Source organism: Mustela nigripes, chromosome 1, assembly GCF_022355385.1.
Source record: "Mustela nigripes isolate SB6536 chromosome 1, MUSNIG.SB6536, whole genome shotgun sequence".
Classification (NCBI taxonomy): Eukaryota; Metazoa; Chordata; class Mammalia; order Carnivora; family Mustelidae; genus Mustela; species Mustela nigripes.
In genome coordinates this window covers 91,090,981-91,106,662 of record NC_081557.1, presented here as the reverse complement: position 1 = coordinate 91,106,662, position 15,682 = coordinate 91,090,981, and the positions used below count along the sequence as shown (strand labels likewise).

The following is a 15,682-nucleotide window of genomic DNA, read 5'->3' as shown; positions in this document are numbered from 1 at the left end:
CCACAGACTTTGGAAAAATAACAATTTATTTGTATGGAATTCTGTCGTACGAGTCTCGATCCTCAGACTCTCCTCAGAAGTCATTTTTTACTCCCTACAGATTATTTTATTTGAACTATCTCAAAATAGGTTTCTATAAATTTAGAGTTAGAAGAGACCTAGGAGATTATACAGGATCAGTCAACAAATAGGTATTAGGCCTTCGTGACCAATGTGTACGTCCAGTGTCTCTGGTTCGTGTTTTGTGTTTAGCTATCACAGCATCCAGCTTAGTACCTATGTAAATTGGGTATTTTTTTTTTTAAGATTTTATTTATTTACTTGACAGAGATCACAAGTAGGCAGAGAGGCAGGCAGAGAGAGAGGAGGAAGCAGGCTCTCTGTGGAGCAGAGCCCCATGCCGGGCTCAACCCCAGGACCCTGGGATCATGACCTGAGCCGAAGGCAGAGGCTTTAACTCACTGAGCCACCCAGGCGCCCCTAAATTGGGTATTTTATTATTAAGCTGCTGTTCGCAGTGGCAATGATGAAATGACTACAACATATAATAGAGGGAAAAAGGAATTCTTTTGGTGGGAAAAGTGAGAAAGTAATGTTTTTACAGTGCTGGGAGTGAAATGAAGTTGTAGTGTCCCATTCTAACAAAAAAGAGATGGGATGGTACCCTGCTCCGATCATTAGTCAACCTATCCTCTCGGAATCTGCGTGTATTTAATGAAAACAAGGGGAACAGAAGTATGCTTCAGCTTTGGGGGAAGTTTAATAAGCTCTCATTTTTCAATTCCCATTCCGTTACCAGACTTGAAAGCTAGTGATGTTCTCCATTGAGAAGGTAAGATAAGGGTACGAGCAGAAGAGATGATACCCTTCCTTCAGAAAAGCTCCCAAACTAAGTAGTTTGTTGTGCCTAATTCCCGGTTGTCCAAAGCAATGTGGAATACACATTTATCCAGTATAAACTAATTTTATCCATTATTGACTTCTAGGCTCCCTCTAAGAAAATTCCTCAGTGAAGATAATATATATAACCATCTGGTTTTTTGGTACTTGCTGTGTAAAATATTTAGATTTGTATATAAGCAAATTATATAACTGATAATTCTTTATTACTAAAGGTTATTTACATATGTGTTTAAGGCACAATAAAAAATAAATTACAATACAAAAGTTATCTTTAGGAAGAAGATACTGAACAACAGGGTCCTATTAACCCCTGAATAATATTTAGCCAAGACATAAGCTACAAGTTTTACTGGAAAAGACTTTCCATGAGTTTTTAACCACTTCTTCATTACACTTATGGAATATCATCCAAGCAAACTGTTTGGAAAAAATATGTTATTTTCAAAGGTTGAATTATGGAGAAAAATAGAAAATGTGAGTTAAAGATAGTATAAACCTTAAATCTAACTTTTAGTTTCAAAATTAAGTATTAAAACTACTTTTTCAGTGTAACAGACAAAATAAGACAGGTACAGAATGAATTCAGAATCAAGGTTCATGTGTAAATTGTACCAATTATTTTAAAAATACTCAAAAAAAATCAAAGTTTACCATCTTTAAATACAGGTAACCCATCTGAAAATTCCAGTTTGTTAAAAGAAAGAACACTTTTGGCCAGTCAGTAAAAACTGAAAATATTAGACTATAAAGATGGGGGAGAGAGGCAACTAAACTTTCAGAAGTTTTTAACATTTTGAATAAATGCTGCTATAGCTTAGGTTTGGAAGGACACTGGGGAGATTAAACACTTTAAAAAGCACTCTTCTTTCTGAAGCCCACTTATAAAGTTTGTTTTCTCTATTAGTATAAAGGAAAAAACAAAGTTAGTTTCATATTGTTAGTTTTGGTATTTCTTTGCCCCATACCAAATCTTCCCTTCCACAAAGTAAGGAAGTAAATTAAAGCAAAATAAAATAAGATAAAGAAAAGGAGAAAATAAATAGTATCATCCAGTTCTCAGAGCTTTTTATATAACATTGTACAAAAGTATCATCACTTAGGGTTAATTTTTTTCACCAGCCCTAAATTTTTACAGTCATAATTTACTATTTGAGAATCCTCCCAGGTAACTGTTTAATGATTCCATTCCGCGAATAAGCATAGATTTTGCTCTGTTGTTGTAAAATAACTGAATAGTAGTAAGCTAAGCAGCATTCACAGCTCATTAAAAACCTGCACTATGGGTTGTTTTTCACAACACAGAAAAAAAAAAGGTGATAAGTAATTCATCCTGGGGTGGCACTTGTCAATCTACAAGCATTTATAAACTTTTCTAGCTACTCTGTAATTTAGATTTTTGCTGTTATAAAACCTGGATCAACAAAACAAAAAACAAACATCATCTAGGCTATTGAAAGAAAGTTAATAAAACAAGATGTATCCCATCCTTAAAGAGAGCCACAAAAAATCAAACTGTTCTTTAACAGTTTGAATTTAAGATTTCCTGTTAATCAAAAATAGCTGGGAGAATTAGCTCACTTTTAATTAAGAGTGAAAAAGAAAGAGTAAACACATTAACTTTAGTAGCAAAAGTACTACTCTAGGGGTGCCTGGGTGGCTCAGTGGCTTAAGCCTCTGCCTTCAGCTCAGGTCATGATCTCAGGGTCCTGGGATCGAGCTCCACATCGGGCTCTCTGCTCAGTGGGGAGCCTGCTTCCCCCTCTCTCTCTGCTTGCCTCTCTGCCTACTTGTGATCTCTCTCTGTCTATCAAATGAATAAATAAAAATCTTTTTTTAAAAAAAAGTACTACTCTAAAGAAACTAACATGTTAAAGGAAATGTCGTGACAGACACGTTGGCTTTCATCTCATTTGATACCAATGTATGTATGTACAATTAATCATCCACAAGGAGTGTCTAAGGGCAAAAATATAGCTTCTTAGTACAAAAGGCTAACAATGAGCTTTTGAAAAATATTTGCACTTTGAAATTAAATAAAACCTTAGTAACAGTTTGTGTGTGAGTTTGATATCTGCTCAAAAGGGCCCTATGCCAGCTCCAGAGAGATGTTGCTCCTCGAGGTGGTTATGTACAGCAGAGCTGGTTGGAAGCCAGGTCACAACTAGAAAAGCCAAAGAAATCTTCCATTAACTTCAACTTATCCTAGGGTTCTTGTTCTTGGGATCTTCGGGTTCCTGAAATATAAAAGCTTAAATGGATAACACATTTGGGAAGAGTGCAGAGAGGTACCTGGAGTTACAAACTAAATATATATTATTAGGCATGTTCTCCACTGTGAAGGAAAATATTCTTAATGTATTTATTCTCCTCCTAATTCAACTTTTAAAATGTGTTTCTGATCCTTATATACTTCTCAGTGTCAGTGTCATTAATTCATAGCCTCTGCCTTACATGAATATTTGGAAGACCCATAGCGCACGCACACACGTGCATGCCTTCTCTCTCTCTCTCTCTGTCCTCTTTTATTACAAACAAAATCAAGCACATAGAAAAATAGAAAAGACAGTGTTGAGAATTTACCCATAATCTAATTTTAAAGCATTTTTCTGCATTATTTTCCATATATTTAATTGGTTTTTAATTTGTTACATATAAGCATATATAAATTTATATGCAATAAATGTATATTACATATAAATGTATACTTAAGATAGTGACATTTTTCTCTGTAAACATAATACTTTTATTATACCTAATAAAATTAACAGTAATTCCCTAATATTATCCATATTCAAACTTTTCAAAGACTCCCCTTGTCCCCCCCAAATCTTCTTACAAGTGGTTTATTCAAACCTAGTATCCATCCAGTGAGGGCATCCAGTCACACTGAACTTGATTGTGTTAGTTCCTTAAATTTCTTTTCATTTCCATCTTCATTTTCCATGACCCTAACCATTAGACCCTTTCAGAATCCTAGATGATGTTTGTTTTTCTGTTTTGTTGATCCAAGTTTTATAAAAACCATATCTGCTTGGTTTTAAAAAGGCAACTGCCCTCAGTAAAATCTCTCTCTGATATCAAATTCTTCTGGTTTTACAAATTCTTCTGGTTTTACAACAGAATAATGTCTTTCCATATTCTGTTTTATAAATCCTTGAGGTCTTTCCCTGAATATTAGGCTACAAAAATGTGACTCTCTTTGCAAATAATAATAGTGGACTTACTTCAGAAAATAGAAAAAATTCTGATCATACAAAAAATAAATCATTCTATCCTTTAAGCATAATAAACCTGAAAACGGGGGCACCTGGGTGGCTCAGTGGGTTAAGCCTCTGCCTTCAGCTCAGGTCATGATCTCAGGGTCCTGGGATCGAGCCCCCCATGGGGCTCTCTGCTCAGTGGGGAGCTTGCTTCTCCCCTCTCTCTCTGCCTGCTCTCTGCCTACTTGTGATCCCTCTCTCTCTGTGTCAAATAAATATATAAAATCTTTTTTAAAAACCTGAAAATGGGAAAATAAAGCTATACAGTACTAAAATTAGATTCATAGTTCCAATAACTAGATGAATGGAATTGAAATCAATTCCAACTAGTATAAAAGTTCTGTCAAGGGACGCCTGGGTGGCTCAGTTGGTTAAGCAGCTGCCTTTGGCTCAGGTCATGATCCCAGCGTCCTGGGATCGAGTCCCACGTCCGGCTCCTTGCTTGGCATCTCCCTCTGCCTCTGCCTGCTATTCTGTCTGCCTGTGCTCTCTCTCCACCCCCCCTCTCTGATAAATAAATAAAATCTTTAAAAAAAAAAAAAAGTTCTGTCAAAATGTCAGACATATCTATTGAGTCATTCTCTTGATGCACGATTGGTTTACAACAAAATAAAACAAGCAGATATCACTTCTTTCATTTAAAAAAATAAAGATTTATTTACATGTTAAAAGTGAATTATTCTTGGTCGTGGTAAACATACCCACAAACCCTTGAATAATCTTAGAATTCTCCCATCTTCAGTGGCCGTACAGTCTAACAGCCTCATCCTTTGTACAAAACCCAAAGAGGAAGCTGTCCATAACACTAGTAGAAGACTTCTATCTCCCTGACCTGGCTCCTCCAGTTTCATGCAGAAAACACCTAACAGTCCTAAAATCTGGGAGATCCCCATTAGAGATGGGCCTGACGAGAAAGCTAAGGAAAGAAATCAACTCATTTATGAGCCTCACCCTCTAAGAATGTTAGTCTGTGTCTTCTAAATAAATGGAGACCTTTTTTTCTTGATTGAGCCTTTCCTCTTCTTTTCTGTAACAAAGAAGTAGAAACCAATGTCAGGTGAAAATGATAAGAAGCAAAGGAGGCAAGTCTTAGAAAGCAAGCTCCGGGTGATGTATTTTCTCCCATATTTTGGGAAACATTACCTGCATCTGGGAACAGATCCAAGCTTACAGAAAGCTATGCCACTAGTGCCATCTATCTAACAATAAACATGCCTCCACATGACCCTGTGTCTCTGAACTTCTACATGCCTCAGAATACTTTTAGATGGGAACCTGAAGGAGGTAAAGCAGACACCTTCGTTTATCATTAATATCCAGCCTCTAATTCCATTCCTTATTCAGAAAAGAAAAAAGAAAGTTCTGTGTTGACCTAGAAGCCATCTTTATTGCTTTGTGGTCAACCTCTAATGTCAGAGTTGGCTTCATTGGGCATCTTAAAATCAATTATTTTTATTTCAGTAAATATTTCTTTAGGAAAAGAAACAAACACAAACAGTGCTGGGACAACTGAAACACTGCAATTGCAAAAGAATGAATTTGGACTCCACTTTACTGAGCCAACCAGGCGCCCCTTGAATTAATTTTTGTATTTATTACAAAAATTAACAAATATTCGTTAATATACATTACAAAATTACATATACAAAATTTAACTCAAGGGGTGCCTGGTTGGCTCAGTGGGTTAAAGCCTCTGCCTTCAGCTCAGGTCACGATCCTGGGGTCCTGGGATCGAGCCCCACATCGGGCTCTCTGCTTGGCGGGGAGCCTGCTTCCCCCTCTCTCTCTACCTGCTTCTCTGACTACTTGTGATCTCTGTCAAATAAATAAAAATCTTAAAAAAAAAAAAAAAAGAAAGAAAACAGTCATAAATCTTCAGGACCTTGGGGTAGCCAATGATTTTTTAGGTATGACACCAATAGCAGAAGCAACAAAAGAAAAAAATTGATGATTGGGACTTCATCAAAATTAAAAAGTTCTAAGGCGCCTGGGTGGCTCAGTGGGTTAAGCCACTGCCTTCGGCTCAGGTCATGATCTCAGGGTCCTGGGATCAAGTCCCTCATCAGGCTCTCTGCTCAGCAGGGGACCCGTTTCCTCCTCTCTCTCTGCCTGCCTCTCTGCCTACTTGTGATCTCTCTCTGTCAAATAAACAAATAAAATATTTAAAAAAATTAAAAAGTTCTGTGCTTCAAAGGACATGAAGAAGAAAGTGAAAAGGCAACCCACAAAAGACAAACCCAACTTGTAAATAGGCAAAATATTTGAATAGATAGATCTCCAAATAAGATATGCAAATAGCCAATAAACACATGGAAGGATGCTTAACATCATTAGTCACTAGGGAAATGCAAATCAAAACCTCAGTGAGATACCACTCTACACCCAGTAGGTGGCTATAATCTAAAAGTCAGACAACAAGTGCTGTCAAGGACACGGACCAATTAAAAGCTCCTATGTTGCTGGTAGGAGTATACAATGATGTAGCTGTTTTAGAAGACAGTCTGACAATTCCTCAAAAAGGCAAACATACAGTAACCATATGTTCCAACAATTCCAGTCCCAGGAGAGTTGAAAACACATGTCTATGCAAAAATTTATAAATAAATGTTCGTAGCAGCATTAGTCATATTGGCCAAAAGTAAAAAAAAAAAAAAAAAAAGCTAAACTAAAAGTCCATCAATTGAATGGATAATTAAGTGTGGTATGTACATGCAATGGAATATTATACAACCATAAAAAGGAATGTAGTACCCCTACTACTATATGCTCTACATGGATGAACCTAAAATATTATACAGAGTCAAAGAAGCAGAAATTAGAGGCCACACTGTATGATCATCCATTTACATGAATGTCCAGAGTAGGTGTAGGAATGCTGGCCATACTGACTCTATCTTTGACCCACCATCTTGTTGTAGTCTCCTTGATGACCTCTTCATGGCTACACGTTCTAGAGTAATGTATAAGATGTAATGTAAAAGTTAAATGTGAAAACTCCATACTCAACATTCCAAAACCGGAATATCCAGGGAGCCTGTTCTGGATTTCAATGGGCCCATTAAGATACTGGTTCAGGGCGCCTGGGTGGCTCAGTGGGTTAAGCCGCTGCCTTCGGCTCAGGTCATGATCTCAGAGTCCTGGGATTGAGTCCCACATCGGGCTCTCTGCTCAGCGGGGAGCCTGCTTCCTCCTCTCTCTCTCTGCCTGCCTCTCTGCCTACTTGTAATCTCTCTCTGCCAAATAAATAAATAAATCTTAAAAAAAAAAAAAAGATACTGGTTCAGATAACAGAGTTTTCTACAGAAGCACAGGTGGTGCCAGAAAGTCGGTTGAACGTTAGCAACCAATCACGTGTATCTGACATTCCCCCACACGTCCCGCTCCTTTAAAAACCAGCAAATGAGGGTCACCTGGGTGGCTCAGTTAGTTAAGCGTCTGCCTTCAGCTCAGGCTGTGATCCCAAGGTCCTGCTTCTCCCTCTCCCTACCACTCTGCCTACTTGTGTTCTCTCTCTTTGTCAAACAAACAAACAAATATATAAAACCAGCAAACTAAAATGTGGGACTTCTGAGGAGACTACCTGTGCAGCTGTCCAGACAGCGGTCCTCTCGACCCGCCCCCCATCAGTAATCTCAACATAAAACTCGGTGTTTTCTGTATGGGGCTGCCTACTTCATTCATGGTTCAAAGTGCCTCCTCAGCTTGGGGGGCACTCTACATTCTCCTCACCTTTGAACAATATGCATATCCACAGAAAGATTAGTAGCTGCCAGCAGCAGGTGGAGGGGACAATGGTAATGGCTAACGGGTATGGAGTTTCTTTTGAGGGTGCTGAAAATTCTGGCATTAGTGGTGATGGTCACAAAATTTGTGAACATTAAAAAGGTGAATATTTATGATAGGTCAATTTCATCTCAAAAACTATGAATTTATTGAGCACCTTCTATCAGCATGGCTGCCTTTCCTAGACACTGATTTGACCCCTGCTGACTACCCAGCAGTCCTCACAAATGTACACTTTACATTAAAAGTAAGGAATAGCCTAGAAAAGTTTTATGTAAGCAGATTCTGATAATATCAAATCCTCCATCATAAAGCCTATAATGAAATCTTCCATAACATTAAGAAACCTTTTGTAAAGTTACTAAATCACACCCTAATTTATCCATCCTGTGAATTTAAATTTTTTACAAGACTTACTCAGAGGGAAGAACATCTGTTCAACAATCATTAAAATACCAAAAGTCATGATAGAAGAGTGTTAGAAGACTTCCCAGAACTGCCCAGCCTTACGGTTTTATCTCCATCACTTTATGAGCTCTCTCAGCCCATCGTTTCTTCCGGAAATGCTGGACGAGGACCACCACGATTACGATTATGACCATCAGTACACAGGCAGAGCCAATGGCCAGGGCCAGGAAATAGATCTCAGAGAAGCGGACTGTAAGGAGAAAAGGCGGATCTCATGTTTCTAAAAAGAGAAGGGACGTGATGAAATCTAAAGGGAGAAGAAGGATGTATTTTCACCATTAAATGGAATCTTCCTTTCTCCTACCGTATTACCATGTGACCTCTAGGAGCAATAAGCAAGCCACATGAATTACTTTAGTGGTTCTCAAACTACGGTGCCAGGCGGAGCAGCAGAGCACTCTTAAGAACTTTGAAATGAAAATTATCAGGCGCCGGCTGAATGGCGGGGCGGGGCCCAGCAATCTGTTTTAACATGTCCTCCAGGTGATTCTGATGCAGCCTGATACTTCCAGAACCACCAAGCCAGTAGAACCACTTTGTGGGGTAAGGTTAGTGCTGACCTCATCAAACCCAGAGCCGTTTCTCCTTGATTCCCTCTGCCATTCAGTCAGTCATTGATTCCAGCTTATTAAGGACCTACTATGTTCAGACACTGCAATGGAAATACAAAGCCAAAAAAGGCACTACCTTCAGGGAGCTCTTGCCCACCCGGAGGATAGGCAAATTAATCAGTAACTATAGTCTACTAGATAAAATGATGCAAGAGAGAACCCAGAGGGAAAGGTCCCTAAACCAGGCAGAATCTGTGAAGCCTAGGTCTCTTGGGTTTCAGTCTGTTTTCTGACTTAAGCTTTCAGTAAACCCAGGGTGCCTGGGTGGTTCAGTCTGTTAAGCATTTGCTTTCAGCTCAGGTCATGATCTCAGGCTCCTGGGATGGAGACCTGAGTCCCTGCTCAGTGGGGAGTCTGCTTCTCCTTCTCCCTCTGTGCTGTCAAATAAATAAAATATTTTTTTAGGGGCACCTGGGTGGCTCAGGGGTTAAGCCTCTGCCTTCAGCTCAGGTCATGAGCTCAGGGTCCTGGGATCGAGCCCCACATCAGACTCTCTGCTCGGAGGGAGCCTGCTTCCCCCTCTCTCTGCCTGCCTCTCTGCCTACTTGTGATCTCTCTGTCAAATAAATAAACAAAATCTTTTTTTTTTTCAATCTTTTTTTAAAGGGTTGCCTGGGTGGCTCAGTGGGTTAAGCATCTGCGTTCAGCTCAGGTCATGATCCCAGGGTCTTGAGATAGAGCCCTGCACTGGGCTCCCTACTCAACAGGGAGCCTGCTTCTCCCTTTCCCTCTGCCTGTAGCTCTCCCTGCTTGTACTCTCTGTGTCAAACAAATAAATAAATCTTTCTTTAAAAAAGTTTTTTAATTAAACAAATAAACCTCAATAAACCCGCAGTGCCAGAAAGGACATTAGAAAAAAATGTCTAAAAAAAAATTAAATTAAAATTAAAAAAAAAAAAAGAAAAATGTCTAGCTCAGGGGTTCCCAGCCTGGAGTCCGTGAAGGAGGATGGGGAGAAAGGGGGGCCACAAGTCCACAAACCCCATGTCATATTAGGTGTATGTGTACATTTTTGTGGGAAGCAGAGTTGCAGATTTCATTAGATTTTCAGAGCAGTGATCACCATATGTTTACGAACCACATGTTCTTGTCTAAACTGTTCATGCAGGTTAGATGCAGATGAATTCAGAAACTGAGGTCCCAGGACATTCTATTACTCCTTTCAGGATTCAAATGACTTCTCCAAGGTCACAGAGCTCTATTGATGGGGCCCCAAGGATGATACTAGGAATGAAAGGAGGAAAAACCCTACCACTTTACAGGCTTATATATTTTGGGTAATCATATTATGTGTTGGTTAAGAGCATGCACCAGAGAGAATCAGGTCCAAGTACCAGCTCCACCATTTACTAGCTGTGTGATTTGGGGTAATTAACTTATTTAAGTCTCAGTTTCTTCAAGGTATTAAGCAGGGGTAACAATATCCATTTCTTGAGTTCTTATTTTTAAAAAATCTATTCCTGGGATGCCTGGCTGGCTCGGTCAGAAGAGTGCACAACTCTTGATCTCAGGGTTGTGAGTTCAAGACCCACACTGGGTGTAACAATCACTAAAATAAGTAAACTAAAAAAAAAAAAAAATTGTATAAATTGTTCCATGGTGTGTCTACATGTAATAAACACTCAATCTGTGGTCACTATTATCATTTTCTTTTTTTTTTTTTTTTTTTTTTTTAGATTTTTTTTTTTTATTTGACAGAGAGAAATCACAAGTAGTTGGAGAGGCAGGCAGAGAGAGAGAGACGGAAGCAGGCTCCCTGCTGAGCAGAGAGCCCGATGCGGGACTCGATCCCAGGACCCTGAGATCATGACCTGAGCCGAAGGCAGCGGCTTAACCCACTGAGCCACCCAGGCGCCCACTATTATCATTTTCAATGCAAACATATTTTATTCTGTACAGGTGAGAATCTAGGGAATTTTTACATCTATTATCTCATTTTATCCTCGCCATAATCCTCGCTCTATTATTCTTAGTGTAAGGAGAGAAAGAAAAGATTTATTGACAGTTGGTAAATGATAACAGTGGCTCAAACCCAGATTTACAGCTCTGAAGTTTTACGGTCTTTGCTTTTTATTATCTGGCTCAGTTCCCGGGTTTGCCTTTATAGGGTTGCAAGCAATACGGTGCATTCATACAGCTCTGGAGTTAAAAGATGCTTGGGTTTGAGTTCTAAATGGTTCCAGGTATCAGCTCCATGAATCTGGACAAGTGACTTAATCTCTGGAAGCCTCAGTTTCCTCATTAGTAAAATGGAGAGCACTGAGAGCACAATAAACTGATGTGATATATAAAGATGGAAATATGCAAAACCGTTGGCATGTTGCAGGACTTAATAAAGGAGAGCTTTCGATATTGGTATGTGCCGCCTGGGATGGTCGTATGATTAAATGAACTAGTGTGGGTCCAGTGTGGGACAGTGCCTGACACAGAGTAGGTACTCGATACATATCTGGAGAATAAATGAGTGAACGATTGGATCTGATGTTAGCCTTTTACCAGAGAATTGCTTCCTTTCCGTTTTACAGTCTCAATGCCATTTCTGTAACAGATTCCTTTCTCAGTTTGCTTAACTCTCTGTTTCTTTCCACAGACAAACAAAGCCTTTCTCTTTTTACCCCTCGACTCCTCAGTCTCCCTCTGTAGATTGCGGATCTGAAGGGCTAGCCCTGCTCTCCACCCTTTCAACCATCACAAAAGATTACCCCCCTCTTTTCAACATGCTCTCACCCTTCCCCAAACCATCCCCCCCCAACCCCGCACGACCTACCAGTGTGCACGACGCTGAGCCGAATCTCCCCTATCAGTCCATCAACGTCAGGTGGGTTCTTCACCTGGCAGGTGTATGTCCCATTGTCGTCAAACTGCAGCTTCCACAGGATGATGGAGACGTCATACCGCTCAGGGTTCCCATCCCAGACCACCCGATCCTTGAAACGCCCGCTCATGGGTTTGAAGGGATCCACGTGGTAGTAGAATACCTAGAAGGCCGAAGCAGCCAAAAGTCTTCTTCAGTACGTGGGCAAGGAGGCTGAGGTGGAGTTAGCCAGACTCACTGCCCCATCTGCAGCTCTCTGCCTAGAATCTCCTGCTCTCAGGGCATCTGGGTGGCTCAGTCGTTGAGCATCTGCCTTCCGCTCCAGTCATGATCCTGGATCCTGGGATGGACCCCAGCACTGGGTTCCCTGCTTGGCAGGACGCCTGCTTCTCCCTCTCCCACTCCCACTTCTCCTGCATGTGCTTTCTCTTGCTGTCAAATAAATAAATAAAATCTTAAAAAAAAAAAAAAAAAAAAAAGAACATCTTGCTCTCCCACTGATGAACCTCGCAGTTCTGTCTCTGTCCCAAGAATTGTTTCTCAGCTTTGCCCTGCACTTGTTGCTAAGAAAAGCAAAGGGAGGGCGAGGAGAAACAAACTGGCTTATTCTCCCAACCAAGGTCCCCTGGCCAATGACAATAATCTACTTACAAACTGCTCAGGCCCCCCATCTCGAGGCCGGAAGTTCCAGGTCACCGTCAGAGCATCACCCACGGGGGCAAAGCTGGAGAAAGTGCACTTTAACCGAACATCTGTCCCGTTGACAGCCTCTAGCACTTGGGAGGTGTAAATTTCCACCGCTGCTATCGGCCAAAAAGCTGCCGCCAAGAAAAGAAAAAGGGAAGATGTGTATTAAGAGAATTTCTGGGGACACTGCCAAAATAAATGTCCGAGCGAGGCACGAAACCAGAGATGCCCCAGCTTTCAAACTTACTTCATCCTGAGTCTGCAGACTCCCACCTACGTGCCCCTGGGACCTTCCCATGCCCCTGGGCCCTTCCCATGCCGTAGAACAACTAAGAATACCACTCAGCGAGCCTTCTTAGTGCCCTCACTTTCTCCACAGCACCGTACCCCAGCCTCGGGGTACCCACTCCAAGCTGTTCTAAGGAAATACAGATGTCGGCAAATAAAATTGAAAGCAGAAACAAATCAAAACTAATCATAACATGAATCAGACATGGATTCATATTAAGCATTATGTAGCACGTGAATCATGGTCCCCTAGAAATTGTCCGGACAGGGTCCTTGTTACATCATGATATCATACTGTTGGTAGCCCTCTGCAGAAACTGAGCTCATCAACCCCCGCCAGCTTCTGCTTGCACCCCTAGAATGTCTATACCACATGGCTTTTTTGGTTTTTTGTTTTTTGGTTTTTTGTTTTTTGTTTTTGTTTTTGTTTTTACCATGACATTTACACTGAGAACTTGCACGTTGGGACAATTTCAAAATTACGGGGGGAAGGGAGGGTTCTCTCTCCTTAAATTCTCTGCTTTTCCAGGGCTGCTGCGAGTCCCAGATGAGACCCACACACAGAAATCCTGGTGCCAAGTCTCGCCTGCAGTGGGAGGTTGAGAGTAGCCGGACGGGAAAAAAAGAAAAAAGGCTTGTAACCTGAGATTAAAAAGCCCTCTCTGTGCCCGAATCACTAGCTGCCGAAACACACCTAAACCTGTCTGTCCGAAATCAGTTCTCCAAAAACAACCCACCAACTTCAGTTTTCAGTAAAGTCAAAACCAGAACGGACAGCCACTGTGGCTCAGGCTCCCCAACAAAGCTCTAGTGACTTCGGAGACACTTAGCTAACTCTCTGGGGTAGGCAGGGAAGGAGCAGAGGCTGAGAGAAGCCCAGCGGCCCTTACCTGTGAGCTGTATGCCAAGGAGAAGCAGCCCAGCACGCGAAGGGTTCTTGCCATACATGAGGGAACCCAGCCCTGGCCGCGGAGACCAGACCGGGCAGACCGAGGCTCCAGCAGCCTGCCAAGGCCACTCCAGTAAGAACAGAGCTGCGCTGCTCCCCGGAGAGAAGAGCCAGCCCCTCACCTACTGGGAGGCTGAGCGCCAGCGCCTCTGACTCACCCCTGCTCCGCGCGGCACTTTGCTGGAATGATAGGTGGGGCCTCAGCTCCCTACAGCCCTCCTCCTTTCCTCCCTCCCGCCTTCTGTGCTACAGGCAGTCCGCACTTCGTTCCAAACCCTGCAGTCCACTCTCTACTTTCCAGTTCCTCTGATGGGGTTCTGGCCTCTGGATGGCCTCAGAACCAGCCAGAGGATGTGATACCAATCTGGAACGTCCCAGGCTGCTTTGGGTCTGGCCCCCAGACACACACCGGTTTTTTCTAAGCAGGCTTCCCGCTGGCCTGGGAAGTGATTGTTGAAATCACCTCTCGCAATGATTCTGCTTCCCCAGCACCTCCCTGGGGCCACGGGAGCCTATACCCGATTCCCGACTCCAAAACACTCCGAATGCCTTAAGGCCCTCTCCGACAAAAAGTCCTCCAGTTTACACCCTCCGTTTTTAGTCAAACATTAGCACAAAGACCTCTGTGACTTTTCTAGTTTGTAGCTTTCTCCAGACACCCACCTAAAATAAACCGGCCCAAACAAATCTCCATGTTTAATGATGCCTTCACTTTGAAGAACTTCAAGAAGAAGCAGGACAACAACCTTGCCCATGTAAGCTACTAGCTCAACCCAGTTCACCTCCCCAACATTCCCATGAAGTGTTGTTAAGAGGATACTAAGAGCCCAGAGAAGGTTAAGTGATTTGCCCAATGTTGCACAGCTGGTAAAAAACGGAACTTTTGTGACTCTTAAGTCTAATGCTCTTCCTGCAAAATTACACGTAGCGTGAACCATGGACGCAGAGGACTCTTAAGGAAAAAGTTTTCCTAATAACTTTTCTGTGCCTCCGATTTCATCTGCCATTTTTAGGGCAGCCATCTGCCTAAAAAATCTGGAGAGCTGAGGAATTTAAATGAGAAAAGGTGCCTCCTTGTCTGGAAAGAGGGTGGCTAATTGTGACAGATCAACGAAGCAGGTCTCTGAAACAGCCCCAGAAGACAAAGGAAGGTTACACCTTGAATGAAGCAGCAGCTTGAGCAGGAATCTAACCCTGAGCAGAAAAGAATTACCCTAATCCCCGGGTTAGCAACCCAGAAACTGACAAATCCTGATAGCTCCTCGTTAAACCCTGGAGCGAGGAAGTGGCCAGAAAAGGGAGGAAGGGACAGGCTGACTAGAAAAGATAAAACTTCATAAAGAGGGAAGAAAATTCCACCAAGGGAGAGGCAGATTACAGAAGTGGAAAAGAAAAGCCAGAAAGAAAAGCAAAGCAGAGGCGCCTGGGTGGCTCAGTCGTGAGGCCTCTGCCTTAGGCTCAGGTCATGATCCCAGGGTCCTGGGATCAAGCCTTGCACTGGGTTCCCTGCTCAGCAGGAAGCCTGCTTCTCCCTCTCCCACTCCTCCTGCTTGTGTTCCCTCTCTCGCTGTCTCACTCTCTGTGTCACACAGATGAATAAAATCTGAAAGAAGGAAGGAAGGAAAGAAAGAAAGCAAAGCAAAGCAAGAAAGGCAGGCAGCAGGAGAAAGATGTCATGACCCTAGAAGGAAGGAAGGGAGGGAGGGAGAGAGAGAGAGAAACAAAAACAGTGAACAACAAAAAACAGTTGCTAGAACAAAGAAACTCAGGGGCTACCCCAAATGAAGACCAGAGGTGTCTCAGCATGAATGTTTTGTTAAGGTGAGTGTTCCTGAAAATAGAGTAGCTCCTTTGTCAGCTTCTAGGTCAGAGATCAACGGAAAATCAGCATGCTGGGGAAAATCTTAAAAATGGTGAT

General features: G+C 42.0%; 1 protein-coding gene across 3 annotated transcripts; it reads right to left on the bottom strand.

Moving 5' to 3' along the window:
- Positions 1-1,946: 1,946 nt before the first annotated feature.
- On the bottom strand, positions 1,947-13,958 carry MPZL2 (myelin protein zero like 2). Of its 3 annotated transcripts, none has more exons than XM_059416324.1 (6): positions 13,706-13,958; positions 12,492-12,658; positions 11,793-12,003; positions 8,457-8,604; positions 5,115-5,190; positions 1,947-3,064 (listed from the first exon to the last, which is right to left on the bottom strand). In XM_059416324.1, the coding sequence occupies exons 1-5, from the start codon at positions 13,761-13,763 to the stop codon at positions 5,127-5,129; spliced, it is 648 nt and encodes a 215-aa protein (XP_059272307.1). In that variant the 5' UTR covers positions 13,764-13,958; the 3' UTR covers positions 1,947-3,064; positions 5,115-5,126. The 3 variants fall into 3 exon arrangements, with proteins under 3 accessions (XP_059272307.1, XP_059272305.1, XP_059272303.1); XM_059416322.1 differs by having other exon boundaries at positions 1,947-3,137; positions 13,706-13,957; XM_059416320.1 differs by lacking the exon at positions 1,947-3,064 and having other exon boundaries at positions 4,793-5,190; positions 13,706-13,956.
- Between the last annotated feature and the right edge of the window lie 1,724 nt (positions 13,959-15,682).